This window comes from Microcaecilia unicolor, chromosome 4 (assembly GCF_901765095.1).
Source record: "Microcaecilia unicolor chromosome 4, aMicUni1.1, whole genome shotgun sequence".
Classification (NCBI taxonomy): domain Eukaryota; kingdom Metazoa; phylum Chordata; class Amphibia; order Gymnophiona; family Siphonopidae; genus Microcaecilia; species Microcaecilia unicolor.
The window spans coordinates 224,050,250-224,077,031 of record NC_044034.1 but is presented as its reverse complement, the minus strand read 5'-3'; the positions used below and the strand labels follow the sequence as shown (position 1 = coordinate 224,077,031).

At 44.8% G+C, this 26,782-nt stretch overlaps 1 protein-coding gene across 1 annotated transcript in view; it reads right to left on the bottom strand.

Moving 5' to 3' along the window:
* The window catches only part of LRRC56 (leucine rich repeat containing 56), a 407,692-nt gene that overhangs the window by 272,119 nt on the left and 108,791 nt on the right, over window positions 1–26,782 (bottom strand). The window contains exon 6 of the mRNA XM_030201285.1: window positions 21,600–21,660. Coding sequence (XP_030057145.1) covers window positions 21,600–21,660 — 61 coding nt within the window. The remainder of the gene's footprint in view (window positions 1–21,599; window positions 21,661–26,782) is intronic.

The window sequence follows — 26,782 nt, the reverse complement described above, 5'->3', positions numbered from 1 at the left end:
TAACCAGGAAATTCAGATGCACATTCATTTTCAGATGGGGATCCAAGTAAACCCCTCACAATTTAATCTCTTCACATAATGCAATCTACATGCCGGCAATAATTCCAGTAAATTAGAAGCGCTGCTTGTATTGCAACTTTCTACGTGCATCAGTTAGTTGCAATTTCTCCTGCAACTGGCAAACATGGTTTGAAATACTTGGGGGTCTATTTAAGTATAAATGAGGCTTGAGTTTACAATAAAGAAATGTTAACTGTAGCAGGTATACTCAGGCCAGTTATTCTCACATGTGGATATTTATTTATTATGATTTATTTAACACCTTTTTGAAGGAATTCACTAAAGGTGGTGTAAAGCAAGAATAAGTCAAACATAAGCAATAGACAATTACAGCAGTAAAGCGAAGTTACTTACCTGTAGCAGGTATTCTCCAAGGACAACAGGCTGATTATTCTCACATGTGGGTCGACGTCTGCGTCGGCCCAGGAAACGGCAAATTTTTCCCAGCAAAAATAAAAAGTTTTGCCAGTCTTCTGGTGCGTGAACAGCGCACCGCTCATTACTTCCTGCCCGTCGCGTTCCGTGCCTCTTCAGTTTAATCAAAAAGCATAGAAACAAACTAACAACAACTCCAAAGGGGAGGTGGGCTGGTTTGTGAGAACAATCAGCCTGCTGTACTCGCAGAATACCTACTACAGGTAAGTATCCAAGGACAAGCAGGCTACGAAATTAGTAAGTGATCTTGAATGCAAAAATTATAGGGACAGGCTTATGGGAGAGAGGAGACATGATAGAAACGTTTAAATTTCTCAAGGGCATTTATGTACAGGAAGAGAGCCTTTTTCAAATGAAGGAGAGCTCTGGAATGAGGGGGCATATGACAAAGTTAAGAGGGAATAGGCTTAGGAGTAACCTAAGGAAGTATTATTTCACAGAAAGGGTGGTGGAGGCGTGGAATGGCCTCCCGGTGGAGGTGGTGGAGTCGAGGACTGTTCCAAAATTTAAAAAGGCATGGGATAAGCATGTGGGATTGCTTAGGAACAGGAAGAATGAGGGGTTACAGAGGATGGGCAGACTGGATGGGTCATATGGCCTTTATCTGCCGTCATGTTTCTATGTTTTCTATCCCTAGCATCCAGGCTCACTCAAAACAATGAACATTAGTCAAGTGGGCCTCGCGACAGCAAGGACATAACAGAGATTGACCTGAAACCATAAACAACTAACTGGAAGAGCAGCCTGGAACAGAACAAAAGTGGGTCTAGGGGGTTGGAGTTGGATTCTAAACCCCGAACAGATTCTGCAGCACTGACTAACCAAACCGACTGTCGCGTTGGGTATCCTGCTGAAGGCAGTAGTGAGATGTGAATGTGTGGACTGATGACCACATTGCAGCCTTGCAAATCTCCTCAATGAGGCTGACTTTAAGTGAGCTACTGACGCAGCCATGGCTCTGACATTATGAGCAGTGATATGGCCCTCAAGAGTCAGACCAGCTTGGGCATAAGTGAAGGAAATGCAATCTGCTAGCCAATTGGAGATTGTGCGTTTTCCGATGGCAACTCCCCTCCTGTTGGGATCAAAAGAAACAAACAACTGGGCGGACTGTCTAAAGGACTTCGTCCACTCCATGTAAAAGGCCAATGCTCTCTTGCAGTCCAAGGTATGCAAACTGCTTTCGCCAGGGTGGGTATGAGGACGGGGAAAAATGTTGGCAAGACAATTGACTGATTCAGATGGAACTCCGACACCACTTTCGGCAGGAACTTAGGGTGCGTGTGAAGGACTACTCTGTTGTGATGAAACTTGATGTAAGGTGAATGCACTACTAAGGCCTGAAGCTCACTGACTCTACGAGCTGAAGTAACAGCCACCAAGAAAATAACCTTCCAGGTCAAGTACTTCAGATGGCAGGAATTCAGTGGCTCAAAAGGAGCTTTCATCAGCTGGGTGAGGACGACGTTGAGATCCCATGACAATGGTGGAGGTTTGACAGGGGGCTTTAAGAAAAGCAAACCTCTCATGAAACGAACCACTAAAGCTGTCCAGAGATAGGCTTACCCTCTACACGACAATGATAAGCACTAATTGCACTAAGATGAACCCTTACAGAGTTGGTCTTGAGACCAGATTCTGATAAGTGTAGGAGGTATTCAAGCAGAGTCTGTGTAGGATAAGAAAAAGGATCTAGGGCCTTGCTGTCACACCAGACGGCAAACCTCCTCCATTTGAAAGAGTAACACCTCTTCGTGGAATCTTTTCTGGAAGCAAGACTCGGGAGACACCCTCTGAAAGACCCAATGAGGCAACTTCTAAGCTCTCAATTTCCAGGCTGTGACAGCCAGAGACTGGAGGTTGGGATGTAGAAGCAATCCTTCATTCTGGGCGATGAAGGCTGGAAAACACTCCAATCTCCACAGTTCTTCGGAGGACAACTCCAGAAGGGAAGGGAAGGGAAATGGGACTCGATATACCGCCTTTCTGAGGTTTTTGCAACTACATTCAAAGCGGTTTACATATATTCAGGTACTTATTTTGTACCAGGGCAATGGAGAGTTAAGTGGCTTGCCCACAGTCACAAGGAGCTGCAGTGGGAATCGAACTCAGTTCTCCAGGATCAAAGTCCACTGCACTAACCACTAGGCTACTCCGCCACTCATCAAGATGAAGTTGGATTTGTGGAGGAGTGGCCTAATGGTTAGAACACCCGTCTTGAAATTTGTCGCAGCCAGAAGTGAGCAATCAGAATCATGGTTCCGCAGTCTTGTTTGAGTTTCAGCAAAGTCTTCCCTACTAGAGGTATGGGAGGATACGCATACAGGAGGCCTGTTCCCCAATGAAGGAGAAAGGCATCTGCTGCGAGTCTGTCGTGGACCTGAAGACTGGAACAGAACTGAGGGACTTTGTGATTGGTCTGAGTGGCAAAAAGATCCACTGAGGATCCACGCTCGAAAGATCTTTCGGACAACGTCCATGTTCAGTGACCACTCGTGAGGTTGCATTATCCTGATCAACATGTTGGCCAGACTGTTGTTTACGCCTGCTAGATACGTGGTTGGAGAATCATGCAGTGCTGATGTGCCGAAAGCCACATCCTGACAGCTTCCTGACACAGACGGCGAGATCCGGTGCCCCCCTGCTTGTTGGTGTAATACATCGCAACCTGATTGTCTGTCTGAATTAGGATAATTTGGTTGGACAGCCGATCTCTGAAAGCCTTTAGAGCGTTCCAGATTGCTCGCAATTCCAGGAGGTTGATCTGAAGACCTTTTTCCTGAAAGGACCAAGCTCCTTGAGTGTGAAGCCCATCTACATGAGCTCCCCACTCCAAGAGGGATGCATCCGTCGTCAGCACTTTTTGTGGCTGAGGAATTTGGACTGGGCGTCCCAAGGTCAGATTGGAGCGAATGGTCCACCACTGAAGGGAATTGCAAAAATCGGTGGAAAGATGGATGACATCCTCTAGATCCCCTGTAGCCTGACACCACTGGGAAGCTAGGATCCATTGAGCTGATCTCATATGTAGACGTGCCATGGGAGTCACATGAACTGTGGAGGCCATGTGGCCGAGAAGCCTCAACATTTGCCGAGCTGTGATCTGTTGAGATGTTCGAGCTGAGGACACTAAGGCGAGAAGATTTTTCGCTTTTGCCCGGGGGAGATAAGCTTGAGACGTCCTTGTGTTCAACAGAGCTCCTATGAATTCAAATTTCAGAACTGGAACTAGGTGGGACTTGGGATAATTTATTACAAACCCCAGCAGTTCAAGCAGTTGAATAGTAATCTCCATGGATCGTAGAACTCCTGCCTCCGGGGTGTTCTTTACCAGCCAATTTTCGAGATAAGGGAACACATGCACTCCCAATTTTGCCTAGAGATGCTGCGACAACTGCCAAGCACTTTGTAAAAACCCTGGGCGCAGATGCTAGACCAAAGGGCAGCACGCAGTACTGAAAATGCCGAGTTCCCAAACGAAATTGAAGGTACTTCCTGTGAGCTGGAAGAACCGAGATGTGAGTATAGGCGTCCTTTAAGTCCAGAGAGCATAGCCATTTGTTTTCCTGAATCATGGGAAGAAGGGTGCCCAGGGAAAGCATCCTGAACTTTTCTCGGACTAGAAATTTGTTCAGGCCCCTTAGATCTAGGATGGGACGCATCCCCCCTGTTTTCTTTTGCACAAGGAAGTACCTGGAATAGAATCCCAGCCCTTCTTCCCCTGGTGGAACGGGTTCGACCACATTGGCCTTCAGAAGGGCGGACAGTTCCTCTGCAAGTACCTGCTTGTGCTGGGAGCTGAAGGATTGAGCTCCCGGCGGGCAATTTGAAGGTTTTGATTCCAGATTGAGGGCGTATCCTAACCGGACTATTTGAAGAACCCACCTGTCGGAGGTTATAAGAGGCCACCTTTGGTGAAAAAATATCAACCTCCCCCCAACAGGCAGATCGTCTGGCATGGACACTCTTACCTCGGCTATGCTGCTCCGGAGCCAGTCAAAAACCCGTCCCTTGCTTTTGCTGGGGAGCCAGAGGGGCCTTTGGCGCACGCTGCTGTCGAGAGCAAGCCTGCTGAGAGCAAGCTTGAACAGGCTGTCAAGAGGTAGGAGTGTACCTACGCCTATTATAGGAATAGGGAGCACTCCTCCTCCCTCTAAAAAACCTCCTAGAAGAGGAGGTAGTAGCAGAAGGCGTCCGGCGGGAGAGAGAATCCATAGCATCATGATGCTTCTTGAGGGTATGGACCATATCCTCAACCTTCTCTCCAAAAAAGTTATCCCCCCAGCAAGGAACATCTGCCATTCGCTGCTGGGTCTTCTGATCCAGGTCCGAGACACGCAGCCATGAGAGTCCACGCATAACGATACCCTGAGTAGCTACTCGGGATGCGGCATCAAAAGTGTCGTAGGCCCACTGACCAGGAATTTGTGACACGCCTTCTGCTGCCTGACCACCTGGTGAAAAGGTTCATCAAGCTCCGGAGGAAGAACTTCCACTAAACTGGACAGTTGCTTAACCAAGTTCTGTAAGTGAATGCTCGTGTACAGCTGGTATGTTTGGATCTTGGCGGCGAGCATTCCAGCTTGATACATATGCCTCCCAAAAGAATCCAAGGTCTGCCCGGGGGCGCCGAGGCATAGTCTCTTGGCTCTTCTGAGAGCAGAGTCCACCACCATGGAATCATGAGGAAGCTGGGCCTTCACCATCACAGGCTCTCCATGGACTCTGTACTGGGACTCGGACTTCTTGTTGACAACTGAATTAGAGAGAGGGCAAGACCAATTCAGCAACATCACTTCCCTGAGTGTATTGTGCAGGGGGGCCATTGCAACCTCTGCAGGCGGAGAAGGATAATCCAGGACCTCGAACATCTCAGCCCTGGGCTCATCCACAGCCTCCATAGTAAATGGAATGTCTTTAGACATTTACCGCAAAAAAGATGAAAAAGTAAGACTCTCAGGTGGAAATTGTCTAACTTCAATAGGCGGAGTAGGATCAGAAGGAAGCCCCTGGGAGTCTTCTTCCAAAAAATACCTGGGGTCTTCTTCCTCTCCCCATGAGTGCTCCTCTTTGGTATCGGACAGAAGCTCTTGAAGAGCAGCCCAAACCCGAGCCTGTCTCGACTTCGAGGATCGACGTCCTCATGGGGGATGTCGAGAAGTCGACCCCTGCCTGGACTCCGGCGAAGCTTCCTCCACTGACGTCAAGGGGGAGTCAACCCGAGTGGTAACCGGCTCCGGTACCGCGGGGACCTCCTCACAGGAGATGGACCAGATGCCGTCTCAGCAGTAGGTACGGGAGGCGCAAACACCCCCGGTACCGATGCAGATGGACGGAGCAGCCCTTCCAGAATTTCTGGAAGAATGGCCTGGAGACACTCATCGAGACCTGCCATCGAAAAAGGCTGTGGGGCCGGTGCAGGAGTTGGTGCCAGAATCTGAGGGGGGTCGAGAGCTGGTACCAGGCTACCGGACGACCGACGCATCGGCACCTCCTGAATGGAGGGTGAGCGGTCCTCCCGGTGCCGACGCTTCTCGGGTGCCGACTCCCTCGGCTCCCCGGAGCTCTCGGTACCATGTCCGGAAGGAGATTGATGGTGATGCTTCTTAGCCTTCGCCCGACGCCCGTCATTGACACTCTTTGGTACCGAGAACGTGGAATCCTCACGCCTCCTCGGGGCCAGGTCTGCCGAAGGTTGGTCCCGGGGGGCCTGCATAGCAGTAGGCCTCGAGACAGATGGACCCGCTCGATGCCTTGCTATTCCCAGCTCGAAGTGGTCTTTCGGCAGCCATTACCTGGACTCTCGGTGCTGCTTCCCTCAAAGTCGACGCCACTGACCTCGGTACCGATGTTGATGCCAACGTCGAAGGACCGGACTGATCTGGGAAAAGCCGCTCACGCTGAGCCTCTCAAGCTACCTGGGTCCTCTTTTTCATCAACTTTCACAGCTTACAAGCAGCTGGAAGATGATTAGGCCCAAGACACTGAAGGCACCACGCGTGGGGGGTCAGTACTCGAGATGGTCCTGTTGCAGCGAGTACAGCGCTTGAAGCCGCTGGGAGTCCTTGATGTCATGGATGGAAAAATAGCATCCACGAAATTAAACTGCTCGATTGTGCCAAAGGAAAAGACAGAGGAAAAAAGCGACCGAGCGGCCTGAGGGCGGCCGCAACAGAAAAAGAAATGAAACTTCCAACCGGGCAGAAAACTAAAAAATAAAGGAACAACATTTTTTTTTTATTTTGAAGGAGAAGAAAAAAAGAAGAAAAGGGCGCATAAAACGCAAAAAATCACGGTCTCCTGAGCGAAAACGGAGAGCAGTCCGAAAAAACAACTCTCCTCAATCGCGGAAAAAAAGAAACAAGTTCAGTCACGCTCGCGTCACGGGCGGGAAGCGGCTCGCAAATGCGCGGTGCGCTCGGGCCCGCATGGGCGAGCACTCTACAAACTTCTAGTTTTTTCTAAATAAAAGTTCCAGTCTCCTGGGCCATCACGGACGACGACTCACACGTAAGAATATGAAGCCTGCTTGTCCTCGGAGAAAAATATTCACACAACAATACAAAGTATGCATAATATGCTACATTTCAATGACAACTCAATACATAATAAAACATTTTCACAGACAGCCTAGAGTATAAACAAAGAAGTAACATATAGATAGATAAGATAAGAGTAACAGGAGTAAGAAAATAAGGAGATTAATTTAAAGGAAGTTGCAAATAAATGAGGTCAGAAAGGCGCTTGAACATTATTTTAGCTAGGGTGGAATGGATAAACATGTCCTGCTATAGCATGTGCAGCCAATGTCATTTACTTCTTCCATTAAAACCTAGTTGAAGAGCCAAGAATTCACCTGACTCCTGAAATATATCTTTGTATTGTGAAGCCTTTCAGGGAGTGCATTCCAGAGTCTGAGGGCTACTCCAGAGAAGGCTCACTTGCGGGTAATACATCGTATGATGTCCTTTGGAGAGGGTGTGGTTAGGGATACTTCTTGGGAGGACCTCAGTGATTTTGGAGGTGTGTAGAGGGCGATCCTGTTCTTCAATTATGTGATGGATGGTTTAAGAATTTTTTCAGTTTTACTTTAATCGATAATACCCTATAATACCCTTTAAAATCGTCTGTCTTTGACCAAAAGTAACTTTTTCCTTGTACATACAAAAACAGATTGGAATGTCTCAGATAAGGCACATCTCAAAAAACAGATTGGAATGTCTCTGGAGCCAGTCTGTGCAGGAGGGAAGCAAGGTACGCTCGAAGTTCCGGAGATAAGCCACCTGGCCAGTGATTTGTTTACCCGAACCTCATTCCTGTAAATTTCCTTGGCTCTCAAAATAAGCTTTAGCTTGATAAAAAGGGGGCCTTCTTGCAGTGAAGCTCTGGGATTCATCTCTAAGCAGTCGTGCTCTGCAGAGGATTTGTTCCTGGTTGTAAGGAGACTTTGAGCCTTCGCTGTAACGGACCTCCTGGCTGATCAAATAAGGGCCTGAGATTCCAGAACCAGTGATGTTGTATGTATATACTAGTAAAAAAGGCCCGTTTCTGAAAGAAATGAAACGGGCGCTAGCAAGGTTGTCCTCTAATGGCAATTATGTTTTTAAGGGAACTGTTAGGAGAGAGTTTGTGTGAGAGAGTGAGTGAGAATGTGTGAGAGAGTGAATGAGTATGTGTAAGAGAGAAAGAGTGTGTCAGAGAGAGAGTGTGTGATTGAGAGACAGAATGTGTGTGTCTGTGTGAGTGAGAGAGTGTAGTGCGTGTCCTGTGTGCACCAATTATGCTCTCTCCCCTGCAACAAACGTCCTCTGTGCCCTGCCCCCTTCATCCATCCATGTGCAGCATCTCTCCCCTGCCCCCTCTATCCATCGTGGTGCAGCAATTCTCCTCTGTCCCTTGCCCTCCCCCCCCTACATGTGCATCAACTCTGCATTCTCCCCTGGCCTGTCCTCCATCCACCCATATCCAGGGCCCCCCTCCCTCCATCTCTCTCCCCTCTGAGTTCCAGGCCCCCTCCCCCCTCCGAGTTCCAGGACCCCCTCCCCCCTCCAAGTTCCATGCCCCCCTCCCTCCCCTCCGAGTTCCATGCCCCCCATTCTCATTCGAGTTCCACACCCCTGCGCCTCCCTCTCCTTCGAGTTCCAGGACCCCCTTCCCTCCCCTTCGACTTGCAGAACACCCCCTCCCTCCCTCCGAGGTCCACTCCCCCCCTCTCCTCTGACTTCCACGGCCCCGCGCCTCCCTCCTTCTGCCCTCCAAGCACGACCTGTCCTCCGGCAGCCCCTTGCCTTCCTAAGTGCTGGCTGTATTTTTAAAATTCTTACCTTGGGGTGCAGCGTCTACAGTGAAGGCAAACGGCGCTTCAAACTGCCTTCGCATGTGTCTCAGCGCTGCCTCTGGTCCCGCCCTCATTTCCTGTTTCCGGAAGGGCGGGACCAGAGGCAGAGTTGACACATGCAAAGGTAGTTTAACCGTATAAGTCTGCCCAGCACTATCCTCGCCTCCCAACCACCAGCCCCGCCTCCCGATCTTGACTAAGCTCCTGAGGATCCATTCCTTCGGCACAGGATTCCTTTATGCTTATCCCACGCATGTTTGAATTCCGTTACCGTTTTCATTTCCACCACCTCCTGTAGTATTTTATTCTGTGAACAGTCTGTGGTGATCAAGTGAGCAGACTGCAATACCAAAGCAATGCAAAGTACTTTGGACATTTCTTTTAAGGGCCTTGAAGATCAGATTTTTAATTTTGGACCTGTATTGTACTGGTAGCCAGTGACATTTTTGCAAAAATGGTGTGATGTTGTCATGTCGCTTACAGCCTTCTTTAATTCCAGAAGTTTTGGTAAAAATTCTTCCATAAAAATAACTGGGATTTTACCTTCAGTACCTTTGGGTAAAGCCCAAGATCCAGAGATTAGTGCATCAGTTTCTGTTTTCTATATCCTCAATGGCAGTTTATAGTTCCAGCATCATTTTGGAAGTTTTCTTGCAGAGAGAAGCTTAATCTATGTCACTAGCCCATTGTTCAAGACACTTAATCTTACTTTCCAAGGCCATAAATCATGAGTTCAGATGCAATAAATCTGCTTTAATATCTTTTATATCCAAGCTGTTATCTGAAAATAATTTTGTAATTTGCTGAAGTTGCTCACTTACCACTGCAGAGTTCCCACCAACATTGCTTTCTTTCGTGGGTTTACTGGGAGAAGGAGGTTTCATCTCAGATCTTTTATGATCATAGCCCAGTGCAAAAGCAGCTTCAATTTTTTTTTACTATTAGCCATGTAGCAATAAAACTGAAGTGGCCTCAGTGAGAAGTTTTGAGAGAAGAGGACATTTCTCTGGGTAAGTGACATTATTTTGCTCTGTGCTTGGTAACAAAAATAGGGTTTAAAAGAGGACTTATAGGTTATTGATAAACACAGAAGAAAAAAAAGAAAAGAGAAGCAAAAAATGTTATACCAAATGTTCTTTTGCTAATGTACTATTACCCTATCAGTTTCCCGCTGTCTCTTTCCACTGTTCCATTGTTCTTTTCCTCTGTCCTATTCCCTTAATGATACTTTGACTTTGTCTCCGCATAACTTCTCATAATGTAATTCATAACTGAGTTGTAACAAATCGTAATTCCATCATTTACAATGTATTGTAAGCCACACTGAACCCGCAAATAGGTGGGAAAATGTGGGATACAAATGCAACAAATAAATAAATAAGTAAATAAATAAATAAACTTTATTAACTATTCTCCATACAATTATCCCACAGCTTTAAAACTTGAATTTTCTGCCACAGCATTAATAGATAAGACTCTAAAAGGCACAGCAGGGCCTACTTCAGTCTTCATTCCCACCCCCACCCCCCCCCCCCCACCAGTTCCCATCTACCCCTATCTCAACTCTTCATTTATTGTCAATTATTTTAATTAGGACAAGAGGAGAATTTTTGATAGGGTTTTAAATATTTAATTAGTTTCTGAGAAGCAAACACTAAATAAATTACATATTACACCATATAATTTTAACACTCTCTATATTCATCTGATATCCCTAGTAGTTTAAGAAGTCTTAATTAAACAACTCTATAAGTGGCCCCACAGTTCCCAGAAAGCACTCACAGACCCAACACACAAACCACCAGGATTCTTTATCAGTGCAGAAAGCAGTGCAGCAGTAAGAGGGGTGCTAGCCAGTCTTTTGCATTGAGTGTCACATGTACGATTATCTCCCAGTTGGTGAGAAGTTATATGTGTGTGCACAATGCAAAGAACTCCTAGCTCTCAGAGAACGAGTCCATTCTCTTGAGGCTAGAGTAGCAGACTTAGAGGAGCTAAGGGAGACAGATGAACATAGAGGAGGCCTACAGGGATATTGTAGTGAAGTCCCACCTACAGTTTGACAGCCCCTGTGCTGCCTTGGAGGAGGGAGATCTCCTAAAAGGAGAGCATTACCATGGTGAAGATGGACAAGCCCACCAGGGGATGTAATATCCTCTCGCACAGAGGATATGTCTCCAGGAGCATCTGCCCAGGAGGGAAGTTAGAATGGCTGTTGTAGATGGTGATTTGATTATTAGGCATGTAGATAACTGGGTGGCTGGTGGATGTGAGGATTGCCTGGTCACTTGCCTGCCTGGTGTAAAGGTGGTAGACCTCAGGCATCACCTAGATAGGATTTTAGATAGTTCTGGGGAGGCCGTCTTGGTACATGTGGGTACCAATGATATAGGAAAATTTGGGAGGGAGGTTCTGGAAGCCAAATTTAGGCTCTTAGGTAGAAAGCTCAAATCCAGAACCTCTACGGTAGCATTTTCCAAAGTGCTTCTCCGTTGCACGTGCAGGACCCAAGAAACAGGCAGAGCTCCAGAGTCTCAATGTGTGGATGAGGCGATGGTGCAGGGAGAAGGGTTTTAGATTTGTTAGGACCCGGGCAACATTCTGGGGAAGGGGGAGCCTATTCTGGAATGATGGGCTTCACCATAAACCAGGGTGGGGCCAGGCTGCTGGCATCGGTATTTAAAAAAGGAGATAGAGCAGCTTTTAAGCTAGAACCTGGGGGAAGACCGACAGTTATTCAAAAACTTATGGTTTGGGAACAAGGTATCTTTTACAGATAGCATCAAAACAGAGAAGATAGGGTATCCTGATAACGAGGTTGCAAGAGACCATAGTAACATAGATGACGGCAGAAAAAGACCTGCAAGATAAACTCATATGTGCTACGTTTTGTGTATACCTTACCCTGATTTGCACCTGTCCTTTTCAGGGCACAGACCGTGTAAGTCTGCCCAGCACTATCCCCGCCTCCCAACCACCAGTCCCGCCTCCCACCACCGGCTCTGGCACAGACCATATAAGTCTGCCCAGCACTATCCCCGCCTCCCGCCACCGGCTCTGCCACCCAATCTCAGCTAAGCTCCTTAGGATCCATTCCTTCTGAACAGAATTCCTTTATGTTTATCCCACGTGTGCTTGAATTCTGTTACCGTTTTCATTTCCACCACCTCCTGCGGGAGGGCATTCCAAGCATCCACTACTCTCTCCGTGAAAAAATACTTCCTGACATTTTTCTTGAGTTTGCCCCCCTTCAATCTCATTTCATGTCCTCTCATTCTACCTCCTTCACATCTCCGGAAAAGGTTCGTTTGCGGATTAATACTTTTCAAATATTTGAATGTCTGCATCATATCACCCCTGTTTCTCCTTTCTTCCAGAGTATACATGTTCAGATCATCAAGTCTCTCCTCATACGTCTTGTAACGCAAATCCCTTACCATTCTCGTAGCTTTTCTTTGCACCGCTTCAATTCTTTTTACATCCTTCGCAAGGTACGGCCTCCAAAACTGAACACAATACTCTAGGTGGGGCCTCACCAACAACTTATACAGGGGCATCAACACCACCTTTCTTCTGCTGGTCACACCTCTCTCTATACAGCCTAACAACCTTCTAGCTATGGCCACCGCCTTGTGTCTAAATAAAAATTAGACAAAAGATTACAAATTAACACTGTCAACTGCTGAGTAAGATGTAAATAGTAACAAACTGTTTGAAATGTCTATATGCAAATGCCAAAAGCCTAAGAAATAAGATGGGAGAGTTAGAATATATGAATTAAATGAAAAAGTAGGCATCTCTGAGACCTGGTGGAAGGAGGATAACCAGTAGGACACTGTCGTACCAGTGTACAAATTATATCGTAGTGATAGGATGGATAGAATTGATGGAAGGGTAGCAGTGTATGTTAAGGAGGGCCTTGAATCAAATAGACTAAAAATTCTGCAGCACACAAAACACATCATGGAATATCAATGGATTGAAATTTCATGTGTACAAGGGAAAAGGGTAGTGATAGGAGTGTGCTACCGTCCACCTGGACAGGATGAACAGACAGATGTAGAAATGTTATCAGAAATTAGGGAGGCTAACAAACTGGAGAACAGAATAATAATGGGTGATTTCAATTACCCCGATATTAACATCAAGGTTGCGAGACTGGGAGAATGGGCGTGCAAGTGGCAGATGAAGTTCAATGTTGACAAGTGCAAAGTGATGCATGTGGGTAAGAGGAACCCGAATTATAGCTACGTCTTGCAAGGTTCCGCGTTAGGAGTTACGGATCAAGAAAGGGATCTGGGTGTCGTCGTCGATGATACGCTGAAACCTTCTGCTCAGTGTGCTGCTGCGGCTAGGAAAGCGAATAGAATGTTGGGTGTTATTAAGAAGGGTATGGAGTCCAGGTGTGCGGATGTTATAATGCCGTTGTATCGCTCCATGGTGCGACCGCACCTGGAGTATTGTGTTCAGTACTGGTCTCCGTATCTCAAAAAAGATATAGTAGAATTGGAAAAGGTACAGCGAAGGGCGACGAAAATGATAGTGGGGATGGGACGACTTTCCTATGAAGAGAGGCTGAGAAGGCTAGGGCTTTTCAGCTTGGAGAAGAGACGGCTGAGGGGAGATATGATAGAAGTGTATAAAATAATGAGTGGAATGGATCGGGTGGATGTGAAGCGACTGTTCACGCTATCCAAAAATACTAGGACTAGAGGGCATGAGTTGAAGCTACAGTGTGGTAAATTTAAAACGAATCGGAGAAAATTTTTCTTCACCCAACGTGTAATTAGACTCTGGAATTCATTGCCGGAGAACGTGGTACGGGCGGTTAGCTTGACGGAGTTTAAAAAGGGGTTAGATAGATTCCTAAAGGACAAGTCCATAGACCGCTATTAAATGGACTGGAAAAATTCCTCATTTTTAGGTACAACTTGTCTGGAATGTTTTTACGTTTGGGGAGCGTGCCAGGTGCCCTTGACCTGGATTGGCCACTGTCGGTGACAGGATGCTGGGCTAGATGGACCTTTGGTCTTTCCCAGTATGGCACTACTTATGTACTTATGTACTTATGTATGCTAGAGAGGTAAAATTCCTTGATGAAATCAAGGAATGTTTTATAGAGCAGCTGGGTACAGGAGCCCACAAGAGGAAGAAAAATTCTAGACCTAGTCTTTAGTGTAACGAATGATCTGGTGCAGGACATAATAGTGCTGGGGCCGCTTGATATGATCAGATTTGATATCAGCTCTTGAGTAAGTACACACAGGAAATCCAATACGTTAGCATTTAACTTTCAAAAAGACTATGATAAAACGAGAAGAATGTTGAAAAAAACAACTTTGAGGAGCAGCTGCAAAAAGGTCAAAAATTTACATCAGGCCTGAAAGCTGTTCAAAACATCACCATGGAAGCCCAGGCCAGTTATATTCCATATATTAAAAAAGGAGGAAAAAAGGCCAAACAATAGCCAGCATGGTTAAAAAGTGAGTGAAGGAAGCTATTAGAGCTAAAAGAAAATCCTTCAGAAAATGGAAGAAGGATCCCACTAAATACTAAGAAACAGCATAAGGAAAGGCAAGTCAAATGCAAAGCACAGAGAGACTTTGACAAAAAGACTGCACTGGAGGCAAAAAAAACATAGTAAAAACTTTTTTAGGTATATTAGAAGAAAGAAGCCAGCAAAAGAATAATTTGGACCGCTAGATGACTGAGGGATACAAGGGGTACTCCGGGAAGACAAAGCCATTGTGGAGAGATTAAATGAATTCTTTGCTTCTGTCTTCATTGAGGAAGATTTGGGAGAGATAAAGGTGCCAGAAATCATATTCAAAGCTGACGAGTCAGAGAAACAATCAAATCTCTGTAAATTTGGAAGATGTATTGGGGCAATCAGACAAATTGAAGAGTAGCAAATTGCCTGGACCAGATGGTATACATCCCAGAGTACTGACAGAACTGAAAAATGAACTTGCAGTACTATTGCTAGTAATATGCAATTTATCTTTAAAATTAAGCATGATACTGGAAGACTGGAGGGTGGCCAATGTAACATCAATTTTTTTAAAAGGTTCAAGAGGTGATACGGGAAATTATAGACTAGTGAGCCTGACGTTGGTGTTGGGCAAAATGGTAGAGACTATTATAAAAAACAAAATTACAGAGCATATTCATAAGCATGTATTAATGAAAGAAAGCTAACATGAATTTAGTGAAGGGAAATCTTGCCTCACCAATCTACTACATTTCTTTGAAGGGTGAAAAAAACATGTGGTTTGAGGTAAGCCAGTTGATATTGCTGTCACGAACGCATAGCCACCGGCCTGGGGTTACCCCACGGCCACTTAAGAGGGTCTATCCCCAGCACAGCTCAGGTCCGCCTGCAACTGCCGCTCATGCTCTACACTAGCATCTTCCTCCCACAGACTTTGTCACAACCGCCTCTGAGTGAGTCTCCTTCTCTCAATTTATCCCCAGTGACTTCTAGGTTACTGGGGCAACACTTCCAGTGGTCCCACAGTTCCCAGAAAGCACTCACAGACCCAACACACAAACCACCAGGATTCTTTATCAGTCTAGACCGATAGTCAACAAACTAAACAGGTTTATTGTCACACTGGAACAATGAACAAAAAAATGTGCAATCAGCAAATAATAATAGGTAACTGAAATACAGATCAATTATAACACTAACTAAACATCTATATATTGTCTAAACAATACCTGGGAAGGTCTGAACATATAAGTCACCGAACCTCAACAAAGAGATCCGTCTCTCTTTCCTCCCAGGCTGTCTGAACTCAAAACCAGTAAAGTCCAAATGAGATGAGCTCCTGGGCCAATCAGAGCCCAGTCAATAAGATTTCAAATATATACTGCTTCTTGCTTCATGTTTGTCTTAAACTAAAGAAAAAACACTCAGGTCTAACAGCTTTACAGCAAAGAAATACCACCAGCTGGCCAAATAGGAGAAATACAATTCAGAACATAATCAATGCAGGAAAATATCCAATACATTTTACAGGCTTAAAACACACTATTTCTTCTCAATTGTGTATCTGGATTTTCAAAAGGCATTTTACAAAGTACCTCATGAAAGACTCCAGAGGAAACGAGAGTCATGGGATAGGAGGTAGTGCTCTATTGTGAATTAAAAACTGGTTACAGTCAGAAAACAGTGAGTAGGGTTAAATGGTCAGTATTCTCAATGGAGATAGTGGGGTTCCTCAAGGGTCTGTGCTGAGACTGCTGCTTTTTAACATACTTATAAATCATCTAGAAATAAGAATAACTAATGAGGTAATTAAAATTTTGCTAATGACACAAAGTTATTAAATTGCAAGAGGATTGTGAAAAATTATAAGACCTTACGAGACCGGGAGATTGGCAGATGACGTTTAATGTGAGCAAATGCAAAGTGATGCATCTGAGAAAGAGGAACCCAAACTATAGCTACGTGATGCAAGGTTCCACATTAGGAGTCAACGACCAGGAAACGGATCTAAGTGTCATCTTTGATGATACGTTGAAACCCTCTGCTCAGTGTGCAGTGGCGGCTAAGAAAGCAAATAGAATATTAGGTATTATTAGGAAAGAAATGGAAAACAAAAATGAGGACGCTATAATGCCTTGGAACACTCTATGGCACGACTGCACCTTGAATACTGTGTGCTATTCTGGTCACCACATCTAAAAAAAGATGTAAATGAATTAGAAAAGGTACAGAGAAGGGCGACAAAAATGATAAAAGGGATGGGATGAGTTCCCTATGAGGAAAGGCTAAAGCTGTTAGGGCTCTTCAGCTGGGAGAAAAGACGGCTGAGGGGAGATATGATAGAGGTCTATTAAATAATGATTGGTGTGGAACAGATAGACGTGAATTGCTTGTTTATTCTTTCCAAAAATACTAGGACTAAGGGGCATACAATGAAGCTACAAACTAGTGAATTTAAAACAAATCGTAGAAAATATTTCTTACACTCAGTGTGTAATTAAACTCTGGAATTCGTTGCCAGAAAATGTGGTAAAGCAGTTAGCTTAGCAGGGTTTAAAAAAGGTTTGGATAACATCCTAAAAGAAAAGTCCATAAGCCATTATTAAGATGGCCTTGGGGAAATCCACTGCTTATTCCTAGGATAAGCAGCATAAAATGTATTGCACTGTTTTGGGATCTTGCCAGGTACTTGTAACCTGGATTGGCCACTGCTGGGAACAGGATGCTGGGTTTGATGAACCTTCAGTCTGTCCCAGTATGGCAATGCTTATATTTTTATGTTCTTAAAACAGAAGGCTGTAGGATTGGGAGGATTTCTTCTAAGCGTCCATCTTGGATTGGCTCTTGAGCACCTCCTCAGTTTAGTTTATCAGTTTTAGCTTTAAGATACTGGTCTTAACACACACGGATTATTTTGAGAGGACTCATCTTGCTGAGTTGGTAGTGCCTTATTGTGTCCACCAGGATCTGTTACAGATGGTAAGCTGAAGATCCCAGCACCTGCAAGGGTACTCTGGGAATCCATGCGTAAGAATGCATTTTTTTTTGTTTAGCACCTATATTGTGGAATAGGTTTCCTAGAACTTTGCGTCTGGAATGCTCATTGAAACAAATTTAAGGGGCTCTTGAAAGACTATTCTTTCATTGCTGCTTTTGGCTCATGATCCTATGGGTGATGGATGTTCTTTCCTAGGCAGCATTAAAAAAAAAAGAAAGAAACATTACAATAGAATGTGTGCTGATTGTCTGTTCTTCTGCCTATTATTTTATTGCAGTTTCTTTCTGACTCTTTATAATTTTTTTAAAATTTTGTATTAGTGCATACTGCTGGGTTCTGAAATGTTAAATTGTCTGTTCATCTGCCTATTACTTTATTGGAGTTTCTTTCTGACTCTTTATAAATTTTTAAAAAATATTGTATTAGTGTATACTGCTTGGTTCTGAAATGTTAAGTGGTATAGCAAACTTTAATAAACTGTAACTGTATTTCAATTGATGCTGGGGTCCACCTTGGGGGGTCAGCGCTCAAGAAAAAGATCTGGGTGTCATTGTAGATAATACGCTGAAATCTTCTGCTCAGTGTGCAGTGGTGGCCAAAAAAAGCAAATAGGATGCTAGGAATTATTAGGAAAGGGATGGTGAATAACACCAAAAACACTATAATGCCTTTGTATCACTCCAAGGTGCGTCCGCATCTTGAGTATTACATTCAGTTCTGGTCGCCGTATCTCAAAAAAGATATAGCAGAATTAGAAAAGGTTCAAAGAAGAGCGACCAAAATGATAAAGGGGATGGAACTCCTCTCGTATGAGGAAAGGCTAAAGAGGTTAGGGCTCTTCAGCTTGGAAAAGAGATGGATGAGGGGAGATATGATTGAGGTCTACAAAATCCTGAGTGGTGTAGAATGAGTAGAAGTAAATCTATTTTTACTCGTTCCAAAAGTACAAAGACTAGGGTACACTCGAGGAAGTTACATGGAAATACTTTTAAAACAAATAGGAGGAAATATTTTTTCACTCAACGACTAGTTAAGTTCTGGAACTCTGCCGCAGTATGTGGTAACAGCGGTTTGCATATCTGGGTTTAAAAAAGGTTTGGACAAACTACAGGAGGAAAAGTCCATAGTCTGCTATTGAGGCAGACATGGGAAGCAACTGCTTGCCCTGGGATTTGCAGTATGGAGTGTTGCCACGATATGGGTTTCTGCCGGGTACTTGTGACCTGGCTTGGACACTGTTTGGAAAACAGGATACTGGGCTAGATGGACCACTGGTCTGCCTCAGTATGGCTACTCTTATGTTAGAAACCATGGTTGATGCATGGAACAGCCTCCCAATGGACTTCAGGATGAGGGTTGTATCTGAATACAAGAAAATATGGGACGAATCCAAAAGATCTCTAAGGGAAAGAAGGGGATTGTAGTGTTTACTAGTAGGCACAGACAGACAGATGGGATATGCCATATGGTCTTTATCTGACATAGAAACATAAACAATTATGTTTGATATTCTTGGTTGGGGATTAGTAGATTTAGAGTAGAATGGGCCTCTGCTATGCTAAGCAATGTCAAGTGGCCAAGGCCAAATGCCTGCCACAGGTGATGGGTAGAAAACACAGCATTATGGAAGAACTGTAGCTTTCTGAACCTTCAGGAAACTTCCAGAATTCATGGCTGCCGCATGATTAGTCAGGAAAGAGAAGACTAAACCAACTACTGACTCCTCTCCCACACACAACTCAAATTTCAGTAGGCCTTTGACCAGCTGTCGTGTCCCTAACTTACTACTTCTTACCCATAGTCTAAATGTAAGATGCAGCACACAAGCGATGTACTTTGCTGACATCTTCATTCCCTGATCGTTTAGTAAAAGGCTCAGACACAAAACAAAGCTTTAAGTATCTTTTCTATTAGGACATCAATGCAATATTTCAAAATTGACTTTTCCCTTAATACAAGTTATGGCAATCATTTTAAGTCTTATTCCATTTAAACACGTATATTGCAAACATGTCTAAATTTTTCAATTTTAACAAGATGGGATATACAGTTCTAAAATGCAAATATGTGCAAATGGCAAGGGAGGCATGGTGTGGGCAAGAGTAGGGCAGGGCGAAAAGATACACATTCATTCCCCAATGCAGAATAGAAATACACATTTACGGCCACTGACGAACATCCAAATTTACTCCTGCTCCCAGATATGTCTAGGTCAGAGTAAGTTGCTCGTTTTGTGCACCACTCCACTGTTGGAAATAGGGGTAGCTGTCCCCTTAATACCCTGTGTTTTTCTCTGCCCTCTCCCCTCAAAAATAATACTGGCAAACAGAGGCATACTGAATATTCGGGCAACTGGGAAGTGCCTGAGGGCCCAGAGGCTCTAGGGGGTCCAAGGGCTCTGCTCGGTTGCCTGCTGCCGACACCGCACACTACAGCCCCCATGGGACCCTGGTGGTCTAGTGGCTGTGCCACTATCTTCCCTGGCGCCACCGTGTTTTAAAAATGGCTGCCGAGACTCCCTGCAGCAGTCTCATGAGACTGTTGAGACCCGCAAGACAGCACCAGGCAGAGTAGCGGTAGCAGGCAGGCAGGAAAGAGTAGGGTTCCTTCCTGCCCCTGAAGAAACCACTAGACCACCAGGGCCCTTGAAGGTGTGGGGGGGCGGCAGTAGTGTGTGTGGGAGGGAGGCGATAGTGCGAGCGGTGAAGTCTGCCCAACACTGGTTTTGCTTCCCAATCACCGGTGTTGCCACTCAATCTCTGCAAAGATTCCGTGGATCCATTCTTTCTAAACAGGATTCCTTTGTGTTTATCTCATGCATGTTTGAATTCCATTCCATTTTCATCTCCACCACCTCCCGCGAGAGGGCATTCCATTTATCCACCACCCTTTCCGTGAAAAAATAATTCCTGACATTACTCCTAAGTAACATAAGAGTAGCCATACTGGGTCAGACCAGTGGTCCATCTAATCCAGTATCCTGTTTTCCAAACAGTGGCCAAGCCAGGTCACAAGTACCTGGCAGAAACCCAAACTGTGGTATCACTGCATACTACAAACCCCAGGGCAAGCAGTTGCTTCCCATGTCTGCCTCAATAGCAGAGTATGGACTTTTTCTCCAGGCATTTGTCCAAACCTTTTTTAAACCCAGATACACTAACTGCTGTTATATCCCCTGGCAAAGAGTTCCAGAGCTTAACTATTCGTTGAGTGAAAAAATATTTCCTCCTATTTGTTTTAAAAGTATTTCTATGTAACTTCCTCGAGTGTCCCATAGTCTTTGTACTTTTGGAACGAGTAAAAAATTGATTTACTTCTACTCGTTCTACACCACTCAGGATTTTGTAGACCTCAATCATATCTCACCTCATCCATCTCTTTTCCAAGCTGAAGAGCCCTAACCTCTTTAGCCTTTCTTCATGCGAGAGGAGTTCCATTCCCTTTATCATTTTGGTCGCTCTTCTTGGAACCTTTTCTAATTCTGCTATATCTTTTTTGAGATACGGCGACCAGAACTGAATGCAATACTCAAGATGCGGATGCACCATGGAGTGATACAAAGGCAGAATAGTATTTTCGGTCTTATTCACCATCCCTTTCCTAATAATTCCTAGTATCCTGCTTGCTTTTTTGGCCGCGGCCACACACTGTGCAGAAGATTTCAGCGTATTATCTACAACAACACCCAGATCTTTTTCTTGACCACTGATCCCCAAGGTGAACCCTAGCATCAGGTAACTATGATTCCGATTATTCTTTCCAATGTGAATCACCTTGCATTTGTCCACATTAAATTTCATCTGTCATTTCGATGCCCGGTCTTCACATTTCCTAAGGTCTTCCTGCAATATTTCACAGTCCAAACGTGTTTTAACAACCTTGAATAGTTTTGTATCATCTGCAAATCTGATCAACTCACTTGTTCCGATTTCCATGTCATTTATAAATATGTTAAATAGTGCCAGTCCCAGTACAGATCCCTGTGGCACTCCACTGTTCACCCTCCTCCATTGAAAGAAATTACCATATAACCCTACCCTCTGTTTTCTGTCCAACAACCAATTCCTAACAGTGGAACTTGACATGTTCTGACCTGGATGTCAATTTGAATTTGGATGTTCTAACCAGAATATGCCTCCATGTGGTAACCCTATACAGGACAAAACATTTGGCAATCTCATTTCCTTTTCTGTAATAGAAACACAAAAGTGAAGCACAGAAGCATACAGAAAATCCAATCAATAATTTGGTGAATTATAGTTGTTTCATTTTCTTACCTGATGGACATAATTAGGCTATTGTTCAACTTCAGTTGTTTCAGATTAGGCAGATATGCACCTGCAAGGTCAGGGAAGAACAATTCAGTGTCTCATGATGAGGAACAACTGTTCACAACCCAGTCCATGAGCAACCCAGCTAGTCTTTTTTCAGGACATCCACAATACTTACAAGATATATTTGTATACTGTCTTCATTGCTCAGTAACAAACTTATGTATATTGTGAATATCCTCAAAGCTAGACTGGCTAGGTGGGTTCCAAGGACACTACTGAGAACAAATGCAATAGAAACAGAACACATACCAGGTATCTCCCACTTACGATAAAGAATGCATGGATATTTCAAACATTTATACATTCTGCTTCACTTCAGCTAAGCACCTTGTAGATGTAAACATTATGACCCACTTATTTCCACAATAGCAACAGTCTTATCATAGCTTCAGTTCTCTCTTCTTTCAATCTGTAGGCAAAAATAATAGGCAATTCACTCTAAGAAACAAATGTAAGAAAGCTAACCCTTAATGCAATGAGTTAAATGTATTCAATGCATTGAAAGGTTAAAAAAAACAAACAGTGTGTATGTATGTGTGTGTGTGGGGGGGGGGGGGGGGGGGGAATCACGTGATGCAGTGAGCTAGGAAGCAGCGTTTTTCCTGAGCTCCTCAGCCTGTTCTCCCCTTCAAAATCCACAGAGGGATTTTCTGAGCAACAGAAACATTCTAAGTACACAAAGGGGTTCTTTAAAGGTGCATGGACAAATTTATACTCAAATGCTCCAGATATGTCCAGAAAAAACAGCGAAAAAGACAAAGAAAAGTCCAAGGCTATGGCATCAGGGGAAGCAAATATGGCAGATGCCCTGGGAGATACTTCAGGGGCGAGTGACATCTTGCTCCAAAGACTTACTGACACAGTAATTGCAGCCCTATCTGCCTCATTAACTAAATTTAATAACAGGGTTGCCGAGAGAGATGAGTGGGGAAGGAGGAGGATTCCCTACTGGGTGCGAAGCCTGAGCTAGGTAAGCTGAGAGCTGCTGTGACAACCTGCACAGAGAAACTGGATGACCTGAAAAACAGATCGAGAAGAAATGATAATCAGTATTGTCGGTCTACCTGAATCATTGAAGGATGTTGAGCTACTTGGATTCCTCAAGAGCTGGCTATTGAGAAAGCTCATGTAGAACTCACACCTAGGCCCAATCTGAATTGAAAATGCTCATTGAGTGGGCAGGAAAATTGATGGTGCCACAAGGTCCCACACTGTGATAGCCCGGATCCTTAACTTTGCGATAAAAGATCACATCACGAGATCGTACAGGAAAGAACTGAAATACCAAAATCAGGAAATTCTCCTCTTTCAAGATTATTCTATTCATGTCTCTGCTCTGCGGTGGGGCTACACGGAGGTTTTTAAAAAGCTTAATGCATAGAAACAGATTCACTCTGCAGTTCCCTGCTACTCTTAGGATGCTCCAAGACGGGGTGCTTATATTTTTACAACTCCTGAGGAGACTCAAGTTCAGATGGAGAAATGGTTTGATAATCACTGAGCCTTCTCAGCTGACTGAGGACCGAGGGGAGAGTCTGAAGTTTCTTTAAACCTATTTTGGGTATACCCTTTGCAGTACATATTGCTGATACCTTTGGGATCAGGGCGGCAAAGAAGATGGACATACTGAAGTGAATACATAAGGTAGAACAACTTTTCCACTTTTTCTTTTACTTTCCCCTGGACACATGGTACTTATTTTATGTTATGGAAATGACCACCAGGACTGCACTAAGTATCTATATGGACATGTGTGCTTACACTGGGATCTTGGGGGGGGGGGGGGGGGGGGGGGGGGGTTAGGGAGGTTGGGAGGAGGTAGGAAGGGAATGATTATTGTGGGATATTTGTGGCATTGGGGAGAGAATCTTACTTGGGATATAGAGGGAGAAGTTGTTGTGGCTAATGCTCTAGTCTGTGTCTGCCTGTTGGGGTGTTGGCTGGGCACCCTGACAAAAAAGAACTATATGGTATCTGCTCCTGGGCTCTGCCTGGGTGACTCAATGTCAGATTCCAAAGTAAGAGCCACATCTTAGAATGTGCAATGTATAAAGAGGTCAAAGATACTGCAAACATTGACTAGATACAAAGCAGGTATTGTAGGCTTACAGGAAACCAAACTGTCAGATTCTGAATATCAAAAACTAAAAACTTCTTGGGTGGAACAATGATTCTATGCATCTGCTCCCGAAAGGAAGGTGGAGGTGGCCATTTTAATTCATAAAAGAATCCTTTTCCAGATGCATTTAAAGATCCTGAGGGGAGACACATAATAACAGAGGGTAACCATCAGTCTATGCATGTTTTGGTAGCCTCTATACATGCACCGAATGACACACCTAAGGCCTTTTTTAGATCTCTGTTGGCTACTCTCATGTGTAGTAATGCCCCAAACATGCACAAGATCTTGCTGGGGAACTTTTAACTCCATTTTAGATTCACAGCTAGATTCTTTGTCTAGGAGTCAAAGGGCCTGCCCTCGCTCTCACAATAGCTTAGGAGTATGGCTTCAGAGTCTTGATCTGAAATAGTTCTTCACCTTCAGGAGAAGGATTTTACTTATTTATCTAAAGTACATCACACCTTCTCTAGAACAGACTGTTTTCATATCCAAAACTCTTTTTTCTATGGAAACAGTGGCAGAGATTGGTGTTTTGGCAGTATCAGATCACTCTCCAGTCTGGATAGAAGTAAATATGGGAGGGATGAGAGTCGGAGTTAGTGGAAGGTGGAGATTTCCAGCTTTTTTTGTATTCAGATATAACGTTTCCTAAATGTCTTAAACAGAAGTGGCAGGACTTCTTAACCTTTAATGACGGACATGCCTCGAATGCCACACTGTTTTGGAAGTGCATAAATATCCCAGCAGTGCTCATAAATAACAACCATGAAGTGTGTAGCTTAACTATTTCAAACCATCATTTTTTTAAAATTTGCATTTAAATTTACATTCAAAATAAACTGAATAAGGATAAAAGATTAATAAAAAAATTATAAAAAAAGCAATAACTAGGCAACAAAATTAAATGAAATTAACCCTATATAGTCCAAAGATGGAGACAGGCAAGAGTCCATATCCCCGAGGAAATAGGGAAATTCAAAAGGAAACATTAATACTACTACTACTATTTAACATTTCTAAAGCGCTACCAGGGTTACGCAGCGCTGTACAATCTAACAAAGAAGGACAGTCCCTGCTCAAAGAAGCTTACAATCTAAAGGACAAAAAAGTGCAGTCAATCAAATTGGGGGCAGTTAAGATTTCCTGGATAGAGGTACAATGGTTAGGTGCCGAGAACGACATTGAAGAGGTGGGCTTTGAGCAAGGATTTGAAGATGGGCAGGGAAGGGGGGCTCGGCGTATGGGCTCAGGGAGTTTATTCCAAGCATAGGGTGAGGCAAGGCAGAAAGGACGGAGCCTGGAGTTGGCGGTGGTGGAGAAGGGTACTGAGAGGAGGGATTTGTCCTGTGAGCGGAGGTTACGGGTAGGAGCGTAAGGGGAGATGAGGGTAGAGAGGTAATGAGGGACTGCAGATTGAGTGCATCTGTAGGTTAGTAGGAGAAGCTTGAACTGTATGTGGTACCTGATCGGAAGCCAGTGAAGTGACTTGAGGAGAGGGGTGACATATCGGTCTAGGCGGAAGGTAAGATGGGCAGCAGAGTTCTGAACAGATTGAAGGGGGGATAGATGGTTAAGTGGGAGGCCAGTGAGGAGTAGGTTGCAGTAGTCAAGGCGAGAGGTGATGAGAGAGTGGATGAGAGTTCAGGTGGTGTGCTCGGAGAGGAAGGGGCGAATTTTGCTGATGTTATAGAGAAAGAAGCGACAGGTTTTGGCTGTCTGCTGGATATGGGCAGAGAAGGAGAGGGAGGAGTCGAAGATGACTCCGAGGTTGTGGGCAGATGAGACGGGGAGGATGATGGTGTTGTCGACCGAAACAGAGAGTGGAGGGAGAGGAGAAGTGGGTTTGGGTGGAAAGACAATGAGCTCGGTCTTGGCCATGTTCAGGTTCAGGTGGCGGTTGGACATCTAGGCAGCAATGTCGGATAAGCAGGCTGATACTTTGGCCTGGGTTTCCGCAGTTATGTCTGGTGTGGAGAGATAAAGCTGGGTGTCATCGGCATAAAGATGGTATTGGAAACCATGAGATGAGATCAGCGAGCCCAGGGAAGAGGTGTAGATTGAAAAAAGAAGGGGTCCAAGGACAGATCCCTGAGGAACTCCAACAGAGAGTGGGATGGGGGTGGAGGAAGATCCATGAGAATGTACTCTGAAGGTACGGTGGGAGAGATAAGAGGAGAACCAGGAGAGGACAGAGCCCTGGAACCCAAATGAGGATAGTGCAGCAAGAAGTAATTATGATTGACAGTGTCAAAAGCGGCGGATAGGTCGAGGAGGATGAGGATGGAGTAGTGACCTTTGGATTTGGCAAGGAACAGGTCATTACAGACTTTAGTGAGTGCCGTTTCTGTCGAGTATAGAGGGCGAAAACCGGATTGAAGCGGATCGAGGATGGCATGAGAGGAGAGGAAAATCAAGGCAGCGGCTGTGAACGGCGCATTCAAGTATCTTGGAAAGGAAGGGTAGGAGGGAGATTGGGCGGGTAGTTGGAAGGACAGGTAGGGTCTAGTGATGGTTTTTTTGAGAAGTGGTGTGACTACAGCATGCTTGAAGGTGTCAGGGACAGTTGCAGTGGAGAGAGAGAGGTTGAGGATATGACAGATGGGGGGGTGACAGTAGGAGAGATGGTGTTTAGTAAGTTGGTGGGGATGGGATCAGAGGAACAGGTGGTGCATTTCGAGGAGGAAAGAAGGTGGGCGGTTTCCTCCTCGGTGATATCAGGAAAAGAGAAGGAGGCCTGGGTTGGTTGGTTGAGGGAGTGGGTTAAAAGGTGAAGAGGAGGTGGTGGCTTGGTAGTGAATTCGAGGTTGATCTTCTGCACCTTGTCACGGAAGTAGTCAGCTAATGATTAAGGAGAGAGTGAGGGGGTGCGGGTGGGAGCAGAGGGCACTTTGAGGAGGGAGTTAAGGGTGGCAAAGAGACGACGAGGATTGGAGCCGAGAGAATTAGTCAATTGGGTGTAATAGTCCTGTTTGACAAGGAATAGGGAGGACTGGAAGGAGGATAG